General features: G+C 42.0%; 1 protein-coding gene across 1 annotated transcript in view; it reads right to left on the bottom strand.

Moving 5' to 3' along the window:
• Positions 1–11,001: 11,001 nt before the first annotated feature.
• The window catches only part of MROH2B (maestro heat like repeat family member 2B), a 64,377-nt gene continuing 59,745 nt past the window's right edge, over positions 11,002–15,633 (bottom strand). Inside the window, exons 40-41 of the mRNA XM_082382582.1 lie at positions 15,338–15,403; positions 11,002–14,865 (exon numbers count right to left, since the gene is read on the bottom strand). Coding sequence (XP_082238708.1) covers positions 14,759–14,865; positions 15,338–15,403 — 173 coding nt within the window. The 3' untranslated portion in view covers positions 11,002–14,758. The remainder of the gene's footprint in view (positions 14,866–15,337; positions 15,404–15,633) is intronic.

Genomic DNA, 15,633 nt, shown 5'->3' on the forward strand with positions numbered 1-15,633 from the left:
CCATGAAGGATGGCTAATGTGCTCTTTTTTATATTTTTAAAATTTTCAAAATACTTTATTGAGGTATGATTGACATGTAAAGATCTGTACATGAGTTTGGGGATAAGTGTACATCTGTGAAACCATCACCACCATCCAGACCATAAACATATCCAACATCTCCCAAAGTTTCCTCCCACCCTCATTATTATTATTATTATGGTAAGAACACTTAACATAAGATCTTCCCTGCTAGAAAATTTTAGGTGTACATTATAGCATTGATAGCTACAGGCACTGTGCTATATAGTAGATCGCTAGAACTCATTTATCTTGCATAACTGAAACTTGATATCTTTTGACCATCACTTCCCCATTTTTCCCTGCCCCTAGCCCCTGGCAACCACCATTCTACTCTTCGCTCCATGAGTTTGACTGTTTTAGATACCTCCTAAAAGTGAGATTATACAGTATTTATCTTTTTGTATTTAGCTTATTTCATTCAGCATCATGTCCTCCAGGTCTATCCAAGGGATGAGTGAATAGTTGGTGGAGAAGGAGGGGACCAGTGAATGAGGTTGCAGAGAGTTGCTGTCTTGAAATACGAAATTTCATGCCTTTTTAAGTTTTCCGAGCATCCTTATACTTGACTTTTCCTCTAGTTGGACAGAGACCTTCACAATTGTCTATGCGCGAATTAGGATCGTGGAAGCAGGGCTGCAAGAAGAAAGTAACTTTCAACATTAAGACTTCAAACACATTTTGAAACTTCCAAAATAAGTTCTTGAACATCTAAAGAGAAGCCTTTGAGGAAAGCTGGGAGGACTGTTTATGCCATGAAAATTGACAGCAGTGAGAGCAGAGGGAGTGTGAGAATGTCCCCATCTGCCCTTCCCTCTGCCTCAGACCAGGTGAGGGACACCTGGGCTGGGATGGGATCTAGCCTTGGAAGAGAAGGTAGAAAGTGCTGAAGTTAAAGTCATCTGGACCTAGCAGGGGACAGAGGGAGAGGAGGGAATCAGCTGGAGCATTGACCAGTTTCAGGGAGCTATATGGGAGCCCAGTCACATCCTACTGGCCATCACTCAACATTTTCAGTGGACACTGTAAGTCACCTGGGCAGAGACGCTGCTTTGGAAGGTCTCCTAATTGCGTCGGAGTGTGCCTTCTTGTGACACTCCACACATTTCCTAATAATTGACCAACAGGAGTGCTGCTTTATCAATGCCCTGAGATTTAGTGAGCGCCATCCTCACTGCTCTGTATGGAACCTCCCTCCCAACAGCAACGATCCAGGGTGCTTGTAAGTCCCTTGAAACAGAGGGAATATTCTTGGTATTCAGGTGGGGGTACGGTGGGGATGCGGAGTGGCAAGAGGAATATCTGACAAATGACTCCTGGAACTCTTGAGTTGCCTAGCAACAAGCCAGGTAACTGGCTCATTGGACTGAGAGCTCCCCCTCTCAGCTAGGCAGGTCACTGCTAATCTCAGCTTCATATGGGACTTGTGAGTCCCTCCTGTTGTTAAGTAGCCACGCAGGGCTGCAGGTGCTGAGCGGCTGGTTTACTCAACATTCCCCAAAACAGCTGCACATAAATTATTCATCACTTTTCCTTTTGGTTAAGATATGTGGATTCATCAATATGTTTGGACCGACCCCACAGTTTATCATTTGTTCTATATTTTTTTCTATACCTACCAACATTCCTTACACCCTCATACTCACACACATACTGACTCACCACAGGCGTTTGGATTATTTGTAAGATGAGCAGAATAGCTAGTGAAGGTGGTCATCATAAATTTGAAGATAAAGGAAGATGTTACAAACTTAGGGTGTTCAGGTGTATCTACGACTCTTTCTTTCTCTGAGGTAGGAGAGGAGGAGGAGACACAAGAGGAGAGAAAAGAAATGCAAAGAAGGGAGGGAGGGAAGGAGGGAGGGAGGGGGAGGAAAGATTGCAGCATCCTTAGTATAGGAGGGGCAGAATTGAGCCGCTGCATTAGTCCTGCTACCCACCAGTCCACTGAGACTTTTCCCCCTTGATGGACTAGTTAAAGTGTATTCAATACTTTCACTAGAAATGGAATGACCTGTTCTCTTTCAGAACACTGAGCCAGAAAGCAACCGCAGTAGGAGGCAATTTCCGTTAATATCTGAGAAACCCGAGGTATATGCATGCTTTTCAATTACCTTGGTCTTTCAGGCAGTTCACACATTTGGGGACAAGAAAGCTGATGGCATGATAGGAGTCCCTGCTGTGACCACCAAAGCACCTACAATTTGTCTTTTTATTTATTCCCGTCAGGCAAAGCTCCAGCTTTATCCTCAAAACATCAATCATGTAAAAAAATTTGCTTTTTTCATCCAAGGGTTAACAAGACTAGATGGGAAGATTGTCCTTTCAGAAGGGGTGGGCTGAAGGTGAAAAGGTGGGCACAAGAAAGAACAATAAAATGTTCTTTTTGATTCACAGGCTGAGGACAATTTCCTGTGAAAGGATAAACATTAAGAGCTACTCTGTTATCACTGTTATTTCTGTGCATCCCTATGAGAGGGGGCTGGTACTGAATCCCAGGGGAGGGGCCTCAAGTACATAACAGATCAATGATGCTCAAGACAGAGAAGCATTGATTGAAAGAATGAAGCAGATGTGCTGCTGGATGAGGGCCTGTTATGCAATAATGAGCTGACCAAGTGGGCTGGGAACACAGACAGGTCAAAGGAATTTTCTGTAATACTGAAGTGGAATTTTCTCATCAAAGGGAAGTTTTACCAGACACCCTCAGGAGAAAGTGATTAACATGAAAGTCTCAGGATTGGTGTATTATTAGATCATATGCAGCCCTAGTGTGTACCATAACAGTAGTTCATAAAGGGCCCCCACTGAACTCTAAGTCCAGAAGCTCTTCTCTGCACAGACACTGAGCACCGGGGTGTTGAGGGGGGAATTGCTGAAGTCAGGTGTGATGTAAACCTGGACAAGCTCTCCGATGGGATGATTGTGGCCCCATAGGATTAAATACTTTGGCAGGATGATGAGGAGATATCCTAAGTGTCTGGAGTCTCTTAAAAATGCAATGATTGGCTGTTTCCCATGGACGTGGTGCACAGATTCATTAAATGTGGGAGAAAGCCACCTTTGAGGAGATCTGGTCCCCAAGCCTCCTCTGGACTGGTGAGGGTAGGGACTTGACGATATGGTTCTGTGCCCGCTGTGACTCAGGACGCTGGCTGTATATATTCAATAAAACGGCCATTTTCCAGTTATTATCCATTGTGACACAGCTGGTTTACTCCAGAAATGGCTCTTCTGCCTCCCAGGGGGGTGCTCATCCCGTTTCACTATACCTGGCCCCTTTACTGTCCTGTGGACACGTGGCTGTTATGTTTGGGTTGTGTCTTGCCAGGCAGGGGCAGGTTCATGTGCAGTGTGGGAGTGTTCTCTTGAGACACCCACAGGGCAGGTATTCTGAAATACTAATCTTTTGTGCCATGGAAGTGTGGGCCTCTTAATTCTCTCCCTTTTTTTCTTTTGAATACAGTTAGGGGATTTTGTCTCATGTCCCCTGTGGAAGATTGACGGAGGGTGAGAATGCCCACTCTTGAGAACTGCAGTAGAGAATGAGGCAGAGGACTTAAGGGAGAAACAGAAATTCCTGAGATCCAAATGATATTGACAAGCAAGGCTAAGTTCTGGGAAAGTTGATCTTGGGATGCTGGCTTATTAAGAGATTGTTTTTCCTGCTTCTAACAGTGGGGGTGGCTGCAGCTGACGGTTCCCTGGAACGCAGACTGGGAATTCTAATCTGTGATCAACAGTCTTTCCCATGTTGGTGGGAGAGAGAACACGAATGTCTTAGTTCTGGCTGCTATAACAAAACACCACGGACTGGATGGCTTAAACAACATTTATTTCTCACAGTCCTGGAGGCTGGGAAGTCCAAGATCAAGGTCCCAGTAAATTGGGTGTCTGGTGAGGGCCTTCCTCCTGGTTTGCAGACAGCTGCTTTCTTGCTGTATCTTCACATGGTGGAAAGAGAGGGAGCTCTGGTCTCTTCCTCTTATAAGAGCACTAATCCTATCATGGGGGCGCTACCCTTATGACCTCTGACCTCATCTAAACGTAATTACCTCCCAAAGGTTCCATCTCCAAATACCATCACCTTGGGGATTAAGGCTTCAACATATGAATTTTGAGGGGACACATTTAGCCCATAGAAGGGACCATAAATTACTGTAATTTATTGGTCAAGCCTGTTGCTTCATCCACTGGGTTGGTGAGGAATCTTATCTCATGAGCTTGCCCTTTGGCAATCTTGGCAAATAATGGAAAGAGAGCAAAGTAAATTTATGGAATGTGATAATTCTCTCTACATATTCTAGGAGACATTTTTCTCTCACATTATAATGACAGTGTTTTAAATGCCTAATACAAGTCCCAAGCAACTCAGGCTAGGATATACCATCTCTTCTGAGAAGGAACATTGGAACACAGTCTTGGGCTGTGGATTGCAAAGACACAAATGCAGGAAAAGAGCAACATTAATATTTAAACCTAAACCTGCTGGGAGCACTTTACTTATGTTAACTCATTCAATCAGCTCAAGGACACTAGGAATAAGTACTATTATTAGCCTCGTTTTACAAATGAGGAAATGGAGGCATAGAGAAGCTAAGTAAGTGATTTACCCAACTTCACACAGATAACAAATGGAGGAAACAGGATTCAAATCCAAGCCCTTTGGTTCAGTAGATCATACTCTTAACCACTATTCTGATATGTTGAAGATGGTAATAGCACTTCTCATTGATACAGGACGTTAACAGGTTCTAAATTTTTTGCAATACTTTGTCCTATTCAAAATAAGCCAACATTCAAGATAAGATTTGGTTACTGAAATAAAAATACAGTAGTTAATTTCCATAACTTTTCAGAAAGATTCAGCTGTATAAATATGATGAATTTCTCAAACTGATATTTTAAAATGGATTGAAATAAATTTTTAAAGCTCTAATGCTCCATGAATCTAGTGTGTGTGTGTGTGTGTGTGTGTGTGTGTGTGTGTGTGTTGAATGGGTCTAGGGGTATATTCACCTAGGAATGGGACTGCCAAGATTTTGATCTTGAGGATATGGAGCTTTAATAAACACTGGCTTGTTCTTTATTGAATAACATTTAATTCTCTAAATATTTTGGAGATTTCAAGATATTTTCCTGTTATTGATTCAGTTCAATTGTTCAATTCTACTGTGATTAGAGAACATACTTTGTACGATTTCAATCCTTTTAAATTTGTAGAGATTTGTTTTATGGCCCAGAATATGGTCTATTTTGGTGAATGTTCCATGTGCACTTGCAAAGTAGTTGCTTTCTGTGGTTCAGTGGAGTGTTCCCACACGTCAATAAGTTCACGTTGGTAGTGTTGTTCAAGTCTTCTGTATCCTTATTGATCTTCAGACTGCTTGTTCTATCAGTTATTGAGAGTATTGAAATCTCTAACTTTTGTGTGGATTTAGGTGCATAAACTTTTAGGATTATCATGTCCTCTTGATAAATTGACCCATTTGTTGCCAGTCAAATGTATTTTTGATATATTCTTTGTTTTGAAGTCTACTTTGTCTGGTATTAATATAGCTACTTCAGTTTTCATTTGATTTTAGAAGTAGTGTATATAAATATTGTACATATAAGTAGAGTGTATTAGGATTCTTCAGAGAACCCTATAATTATATAATTATAATATATATAATATATAATTTATTATAAGGAATCGGCTCATGTGATTATGAAAGCTAAGAAGTCCTATGACCTCCCATTGCAAGCTACAGATCCAGAAAACCCCTGGTGTAAATTCCAGTTCAACTCTGAAGGCCTGAGAACCAGGAGTACCAATGGTTTAAGCTTCATTCCAAGGTCAGGAGGAGACCAGTCTCAGCTCAAGCAATTAGGTAGAGAGAGAGAGAGAATTCAAACTTCCTCTGCTTTTAGTTCTATTTGGGTCCTCGATGGATTGACTGATCCTCACCTACATTGGGGATGGCAATCTGCTTTACTCAGTCCACCAATTCAAATGTCAATCTCTTCTGGAAACACCCTCACAGACACACTCAGAAAAAATGTTTAACTAGATATCTGGGCATCCTACAGCCCAGGCAAGTTGACGCAGAAAATTAGTCATCTCAAGTCCACCCCTTATTAACTTGGCTTAACTTATTAACCTCCATACACATCTCTATAAACCATACTTAATCTCCAAATAAAGATAATAATAAGGTCAGAATTCCATCTCACATGATACAACTATCTTACATACAACTGAAAACATACTAACCCTTTGACCAGAAGAGGAGGTAGAGAACTTGAGGAATGTTTACACTTCCCCTTGATATCCTGTAACTTAAATACTAAGATGTAAAATGAACAATACTTAAATACTATGATGTAAAGTAAATAATCTTATGTTGCATGATACGGAAATAAGAGAGGAAAGAAAAAAATATTTGCTTAATATACACACACAATTTCATAACAAAATAAAGAGGAAATATTCAGGACAATTACAGTCCTCATTTCTACAGCTGGTCATGTGGTTGTAGCTGGTATTTTAACTCTCTTCTTCAGCTACCAAATCTGTATTCCCTTTGCCTTCAGCAAGCGCCTCAGCTAGTTGTGGTTCTTTACATGATGCAGTGACCCACACCTTCATTCCTGAATGGTCTGGGCCATTAGTAGTCCTGCCTGGATTGGGATGTTGTTGTTTTCCATTGACCTTAATCACAGGGCATGGTATCACTAAGAGAGGCCCTAAAGGATCTCCTGTACCCCAGACATGCTCTTCCTTACCTCCACTGTGGAGGAGTACTCCAATTTCTAGTGTCTAGTAGTCAGGATCAGTCACTCCAGTCAGCCCAGTTACTTCCTTCCTTGCCTGTTGATTCAGAGGCCTGAAGAGCCCAAAGCGGCCAGGTGGCAGTCTTAACTTCCCATTCAATGGAATCATTTTTGTGTCTCCTTGTGGAAGCATTCATCCTCTGGAACTAAGACTTCTAGGCCAGCAGAGCATAAGATCATGGGAGCAGAAAGCAAAAATTTTGCTAATGGATTACTAGGGATAATAACAGTGAGTGATGCCACTCCCATTTCCATCCCTTAGTTCTTGGATCTCTGAATAGTGGATGGGAGAAACAGCACTATACATTGGATGCTGATTCAGAGCATATACAATCTTCTGCAGATTCTTGCCCCAGCCCTGCAAGGTATTGCCACCTAGCTGGCACTGTAACTAAGTCTTCAAAAGGCCAGTCCACTATCCAGTCAAGCCAGCTCTCTCAGGATGGTGAGGAACATGGTAACACCAGTGAATTCCATGAGCATGTGCCCATTGCGGCACTTGCTGTGAAGTGAGTTCCTAGATTGGAAGCAATGATGTGTGGAATAGCACGACAGTGGATAAGACACTCTGTAAGTCCACAGATGGTAGTCTTAGCAGAAGCTTTGGATGCAGAGAAGGCAAATCCATATGCACGCTTAGTGTCAATTTCAGTGAGAACAAAACACTACCCCTTCCATAATAGATGTTTTGTTCAATGTAATCAATGTACCATCAGGTAGCTAGCTGATCACCCTGGGGAATGGTGCTATACTGAGGACTCAGTGTTAGTCTCTGCTGTTGGCAGACTGGTCACTCAGTGGTGGCCGTGGCCAGGTCAGCCTTAGTGAGTGGAACTCCACGTTGCTGAGTCTAAGCATGACCTCTATCCCTGCCACGATGGCCACTTTGTTCATGAGCCCATTGGGTTATGATGGGAATGGCTGGGGAAAGAGGCTGGCTGGTTCCACAGAACAAGTCATTCTCGCTACTTGATTATTAAAGCCCTCTGCTGCTGGGGTCACATTTTGGTGAATATTTACATGGGACACAAATATCTTCATATTTTTTGAAAATTCAGAGAGGTCTATCCATGTTCCTCTTCCCTATATTTTCTTGGCACCAATTTTCCAATCATGTCTTTCCAAGTCCCCGACCATCTAGCCAAATCATGGGACACAGCCCAGGAATCTGTATATAATCGCACGTCTGACCACTGCTCCTTCCAAGCAAAGTGGACAATGAGGTGCCCTGCTCAAAGTTCTGTCCACTGGGAGGATTTCCCTTCACTGCTGTTTTCAGAGAAGGGGCTGTAGTGTCACTGCTGTCTGCTCATGGGTGGTGGCTGCATGTTGTGCAGACCCGTCTGTAAGCCCGGCATGAGTTCCCTCTTCCTTTGTCAGCTGATCACGGTGCTCATCGTGTACCATGGGGCCATAGGTGAACATGGGTGAGAGAAGGCAGTGTAGCCGGAGTAAGGATTATGGGCATTTGCATCACTTCTTCACATAACTCAGGCCAATCACATATACATCACTTCCATTCGATGATGGAGTGCCGCTGTGCATGCCCAAATTTCTGGCATGGTGGGTCAGATAACACCCTGTTCATGATGGGCAGCTCAGCTCACATGGTAACTTGGTGGCCCACAATTAAGTGTTCAGTCTCTACTAAGGCCTAGTAGCAAGCCAAGTGTTGTTTCTTGAAAGAAGAGTAGTTATTTGCAGAGGATGGCAGGGCTTGGTTCCAAAATACTAAGGCCTGTTGCAGGACTTTTTTTTTTTTTTTTTTGCTGTGAAGTGAGAAGTCCACTAGGCATTGTGTTTTCTTGGTTGTAGGAGTGGCAGGATGCAACAACTTATCCTTCACTGTAGATGGGATGTCTCCACATGGCCCCACACCATTGGGCCCCTAGAAATTTCACTGAGATACTCTCAGTTTAGTCAGATTTTTTCCCAACCTCTAACATACAAATGTCTTACCAATAAGTCTAGAGTAGTTGCTATTTCTTGCTCACTATGTCCAATCAGCACGTCATCAATGCAATTGGTTGACATGATATTTCATAGAAGAGAAAGTTGATCTAGATTCCTATGAACTAAGTTATGCCATAAATCTCACTCAAGCATATCATGGTATATGATCCTTTTAATATAATGTTGATCTTGATTTGCTAATATTTTGCTGAGGAATTTTGCATCTATATTCGTCAGGGATATTAGTCTGTAACTTTCCTGTCTTGTAGCATCCTTGTCTGCTTTTGGTATCGGGGTGATGCGGGTCTCATAAAATCAGTTTGGAAGTGTTCTAGTTTTTGGAAGCTTTTGAGAAAGATTGGTATTGACTCTCCTTTAAATGTTTGGTAGCATTCACCGGAGAAGACATCTGGCCCTAGACTTTTGTTTGTTGGGAGGTTTTTGATTACTGATTCAATCTCCTTACTAGTAATTGACCACCCTGTCATTTCTTTTTATAATAGTTTCTGCGTCCAAAAGTCTATCACCTACTGTCTGACTTACCAGTTTATCTACTCTGGTAATTACATGCTGAAATACTAAGTTATTATTTTACTACCTTGCTCAAGAACTTCTTCTTCTGGCTACCCATTGTCTTCCAGATATAGTGTAACCTGATTTGTCATTCAATATCTGGCCCTTTGCTATTTAGCTGTCTTCATCTCTTAGTAACACCTTTCTGCTATTGTCACGGGGCTCCATTCCATCCTCTATGGAAGTTACAGACTGGATAATGGCCCCACAGGCCTGTCTACCTCCATCCACAGGTCTGGCACATTCTCACCATCCCAGCCCTAAGCAGAGTCACTGAGGGTTGGATGTGGGATAATTAATGACTTTCTTATAATTCCACTGGACTCAAGGTAAAGATAAATTTCAACTCCCCTATCTTTCCCAGAAAAATTTTAAAAGTCCTGGTTAAACTGTCCTGCAGACTAATAAGCAATTCTCCAGGTTTCCCATTTTTAAGATTGAGCTTCTTTTTGACCAATGTTCAATTGAGGTGTTAGGGCATTGGTCAATTTAATCGTCAAGATTTACCTCAGAATATTTGGAGGAAGTGGTAGGTAAGGTAGAAGGAAGGATTTCTTATCTTGTGTTTTTTGGTGGCTCCCAAATTGAAAAAGAAACTCTGAGTCACATATATTTAGAAAATCGTGCTCTCCAAATTTATCTTGCTTTCGGGATAACCACATAATTCAACAAATAAATCCAGGACAGTGTGTCCAGAAGGAATACAAATAAGTAAGATTGTTTTTTTTGTATAAATAAAGTTTGACAAAGTAGAGGTAAGAAGTAAATGCCATTTCTCAGGTAATGACTTGGTGATTTTTATATGTACGCAAACACACGTACATTTTTGTAATGAACCTCACTGTCTTTCCCTCATGTTGCTCCTGACTCTACCCATGTTTTCTACTGTCCCAGTCTTAGGGATACCTTCAGTAAATTAGAAAGAAAGAGAAATTCCAAGAAATGATAATTCCCAGACTGCAGCTATAGAAGATTGCTTGTCAGAGAGTTGCTTTCTGTCAGGGGTGTAGATCAAAGTTCCTGATTAGCTCACAGGATGCTACCATGTGTGACTGACACGCATTCTCTAGTTTTATACTTAGGTAATCTGAAGGAGAGTGGCAGGGTTGGGGACTAAATCAAGTGATAATAAAACACTTTTAGAAAATACTTTGCTGCAATCTTGGAGTCTCTTGAGGGCTCCAGAAGAAGTGCCTGGTCTTGATTTTAACTTTTAAAACTATGGCGGTAAGGGGACAATTCCAATGAAGCAATCCCCCTGGCTTCTTTCTTTGGAAGCCTATTTCTTTCTTCCCATCTGTGATTTTTTGTTTTCCTGTTTTCTGGTAAAACTGTCTTCTTAGCAAGGTCAGCCAAGCTAAACGTCCCTGATTTACCAGCAGAACACTGGCTCTCATTGTTGGGTTAAAGGGCAGAGCGCTGAATTGCAAAATAATGTGATTCAGAGCGCTTCAAAGTAGCGCTGGCCCATTAAGCAGTCTGTGAACATCGTTGAATCTCTATCCTAAAGTAAACACAAGTTGAAAAACGATTACATGTGCAAATAATAGTGAGGCAAGCAGCAGGAGTAACAATGAAAAACAAATCTGTAATTTCTTCACGAGTTCTTGAACATAATTTTTCTCTAGAACTCTCCTTCCCTAAGACCCTCAGTAAGTCTCTCTGCCCCAGGTAACATGGCTGTGTTTGAACCATAGAGATGAACCACGGAGGCCAGTGGAGGACTGACGGAAAGAGAGGCATCAAGGGGGGCGGGGGCAACTCTTTGAGAGCGGATGGTAGTGGTTGGGAGGGATTACGAGAAATAATTGTTGGGGAGAGCAAATAGGTCTAAATTTCCCCTGTCACACAGCCTGACTGTGGCTTATTCTGTATGATAAGACAGCAAGTAAGAAGGCTGCGATGGGGAATTGCAGTCAGTAAGCGGCCGCCAGAGCAGCTGAGCTGGGATCCTCTGACTAGAGGGACCGCCTTGTCTACATCCTCTCCAGAAGGGCAGTAACGTTCGCTGAGCCAGGTACGTGGCCACGTGGGGTAGGATAATCAGCTGGCTTTATATGCCAGTCGCTGAGTTTATGTTAAAATTTGTGATTCTAATAATAAATTTGTTACTATATTAATATTTACATTGTATAGTTAACATTTGCGTAAAAATGATTCTGTGCGAGGTTCCTAAGTGCTTTACTTGCACGTTAATACATTTAATCTTCACAATAGCACCTTGAGGTAGATAATTATGATCCCAATTTACCGATGTGGAAATTGAAGTACAGAGAGGTAAAATGATTTTCCCAAGTCACACAGCTAGTAAGGCGTGAAGCTGGAATATGATAAAAAGAGTCTCGGAAATTCTTGTCAGGGTGAATCCTTCTAAGATTAGGGTTTAGACAAAGATTTAGCTGTGATGCGCGTTTTTTGGGGCCATTCTACCTAATTTCCACCAATCAATGATAAGGAAGGCCCTGCTGGTTCTAGGATGGGTGGAGAGTAATAGTGGGGATGGATATATAAAGAAGTATCAGACAAGGTCTTGTGTCAGTGAATTTATACTTTTTGAGAACGTCCTATAGTTCTGGGTGGCTCAGCCCAAATTCTGTTACGACTCTTTGCCCCATGTTCTGATATCGTCTTGTGCAATACTGTAGCTACTAGCTACATATGGCTACTTAAACTTAAAATTAAAAGCTTAATTCCTCCGATGGACTAGCCACATTTCAAGTGTTCAGTTGCCACACGTGGCTAGTGGCCACCATATTGGCCAGTGCAGATATAGAACATTTCCGTCATTGCAGAAAGTTCTATTGGAAATGTCATTTGACTTAACCCGCCAAAGAGGTCAACTAAACCCGCGTCTCTTGCCTTCTTTTTCTTGCTCTGTTTCATGTATATTATGCTTGGGAATAGCTTCTGACTCCATTAAGAATTTAATCAAAGCCATTACCCAGAAAATACACCTATGCAATTATGCACAGAAATTTGCATACGACTTTGAGTGGAATCACAGACTTTCTGTGTAATAGTTATCCACTGGTGCGTAGCAAATTACCTTAAAGCTTAGTGCCTTAAGACAACATGGATTTATTATCTCATACAGTTTTGTGGTTCAGGAATTCAGGAGTGGTTTAGCTTAGTGATTCCGGCTCAGGACTCCCGTTAGATTGCACTGGGGTTGCTTGATTTAGCAAATAAAAATATAAGATGCTCAGTTAAAATTGAATTTTAGAAAAATGATAAATAATTCATTAGTAGAAGTGTGTCCCATGCAATAATCAGGACATACTTTTACTAAAAAAATTACTCATCGTTCACCTGAAATTCAAATTTAATTGGGTAGTCTGTCTTTTATCCCATAGTCCAGTCAATGTGTCAACTGGGGCTTCAATCATCTGAAGGCTTTACCCGGGACTCATGGATCCATTTCCAAGATGGCTCATTAACGAGCCTAGTAAGTTAACTCTGGTTGTTTGCAGCAGGCATCAATTCTTGGCCACGTGGACCTCTTTTTGGGTCGCTTGAGTGTCCTTATGTTGGCAGCTGGCTTCCCCCAGAGTGAGTGATTCAAGAGAGTGCAATACGATTTATGACCTTGGCTTGGAAGTCATACTGTTATTTCTGAACTATTGTATTGATTGCACAGGGCATTTCTGTTCACTGTGGGAGGGGGGTACATAACCATCAGGAGGAAGGAATCATGGAGCCATCTTGGAGGATGGCTCCATCCTCTGGAATTTCTACACAGATGTCATAGAGTATAAGCTCCATGAGGGTAGAATTTTTCTATTTTTTTCCTCACAGTTGTAGCCCCAGTGGCTGTAACAGTGCCTTGTAAATTATAGGCAGTCAACAAATATTTGTTAAGTGAATGAATAAATGGGACTCTGGCCTAAAATCTCTGACCTAAAAGATTCCTTTGGTTCTTAAAATGTTTTGTAGAAACAAAAGATGCTTTCCCAAAGAGCTTGGGGATGAAGGGGTTAGAATACAGGTGATAGGGATTTATAAAGAGGAACATCAGTTTAATAAGTTGCCACTGTTTGAGTAAAGCATCCTAGAACTTGTTTGGAAAACTGGGGATCTTTGAAGAATGCACTAACCATTCTGTCTCTAGACTGCTGTTCTAATCTACAGATCCTGGACTTGAGCTGCAACATTTTCAGCCTGCAGCCAACCCTGCTTACTTCAGACTGGCCTCCACAATCCCAACTGGCCAGAGCCAACTCCTTAATATCCTGTTACTGTTTGTCCTGAATTCAGTGGTTTTTGTATACTGACAGACTCCTGGTTTTTCTCAAGTCTGAAGTTAAGGGGAGATTCTGTCAGCAGCCAAGGACCTCTCTGTTTGGTCCTGAACAGGTTTTTTTCCTCCAGTTGCGTGGCTTGTCCCTATACTTGTGCTACTAAATGTATAAAGGTATATAGTTATGCCACCCCTTAGATTTTCTCTGATTATTTAACGTGCAATGTTAAATACATTGCACCCTTAAAGCTGTCTGTCCATTTATCTTTATTTCGAAAATCTGAACAAAGGGCCAGCATATACTTGAGTTCAGTGTTTGAAATTTAAATGTCAATAAGATAAAAATAATAGCAAAAAAATAATGTTGCTCATGAATGATCCTGATAGCGGTGGTGTTAAATGAGTCCCAGGCTCTGTGTTAGAAACTTCTTTGTCTGTACATGATTTCCTGTATGTAACCTTTCAGGTGTGCATTGTGAAAAAAGAGTGAAGAGTTATTATTCAGATGCTACGAAGGTCAACACATGCGCCCCTGCATACACACAGTTCAAAGGGATCAATGTTCTAGGATAAAAATGGAAAGGAAACTATGAGATTTAGTAGAATGTCAGAAAGGGGCTTTTGTAGAAAAGTACCTGGCACAGTCTCGACACATAAATTACAACTTAAGAACAGACAGGTTAAAGTTTGTCGTAAGACTATTTTTTAGAGAGAAAAGAGTGTGAGTAGTAAGCCAAAGCTGGCAAAGATATGAGACAAAAGGGCTCCGTGTGGAGAATAGCAGTGGTTCTCTTCTTAATGGTGACAGAATTGTTTCATGTTCTGTCAGTTTTTGATATCTGCTGGGATGTAAGCTTCCCAAGATAGAGGGCTGTCCTATGCAAAGCCATGGGGCTGTCACCACTCAAATCACAAGTTATTCCTCAAGTGAATTGGTGGGCGTGGTTTTTGCTAACAGAAGCCACCAGGAAGAGCCTGGCGGGTAAGGAAGATACCACCACTTCAACATCCCCACGCTAGGTGCCATCTCTTTCCTCAAGATGTTGCAAGTTTGTGAGTTATGAGGATGAAGACAGGAGTCAGTTATAGAAAAGGCCTAGCGGTTTATTTCCTGATGGTTTACGGATGGATGCTCATCTCTTTGCACCTTCTCAAGAGGGTCTGCAAGGCAGCTTCGGCTGCTCTCTGGACACTGATGCAGGGGTCTTGTCGAAGTGCTTGGAGCCCTGAAATGGAGAGAATAGCAATGTCCAGTGAATGAAGAAAGCCAAGGCCCAAGCTGTGCAGCACAGGAGGGCTACCACTGAGGGTCAGTGCTGGGCGGGGCTCAGGCCCCCATGCTCACGTTTTACCCTGAGAGGTAGGATTTGGATCCACAAATTGAGCATCTATTTTAACACTGAAATAAGGGAAGAGAAGATCCTGACCTTGTGAGCAGTAGGTTTATAAACAATTGGAAAATCGAAGTATGTTGGGAATGATGCCTGCAATGGGATGGAGCTGGGGGTCACCTTACACTCTGGAGAAATTCCAGTATCTGGGGAGCACCAGAGACGATTGATAATGGGGTGCACTACGATTTTACACTACGATTTTACACTACAATTTTACAGCTGACATGGGACTTGGAGCAGCATTAGTTTCTCTTTCTCTAAGAATATAACAGTGCTCTGGGCAGAAACTAGGGTTGGTACTCACGTGTGGTCAGCTGTTCTCTGTCTATTAACTCCATATATTGGTAGGTCAAATTGAGAACAATGGCATCTAAAATCAACAGGAGAGAAAGTTAACTGATTTCACTGTAGAGCAACAGGCCACGGAAAGCAGATCGGGGCACAGTCTGCACCTGGTAAGAGGTTAAGTGATCTAGCTAGTGAATTCACAAGCTATAGACTCCCTTTGCACCCCCAGGATGATGTGAGGGTGATGTCTACGGGGTCTTGAGTGCCACGTCTGGAAGTGGTCACTCACCCACTATGTATTTGGGAAAACTC

The sequence above is a fragment of the Balaenoptera borealis genome (genome assembly GCF_965194805.1).
Source record: "Balaenoptera borealis genome assembly, chromosome: 2".
Taxonomy (NCBI): domain Eukaryota; kingdom Metazoa; phylum Chordata; class Mammalia; order Artiodactyla; family Balaenopteridae; genus Balaenoptera; species Balaenoptera borealis.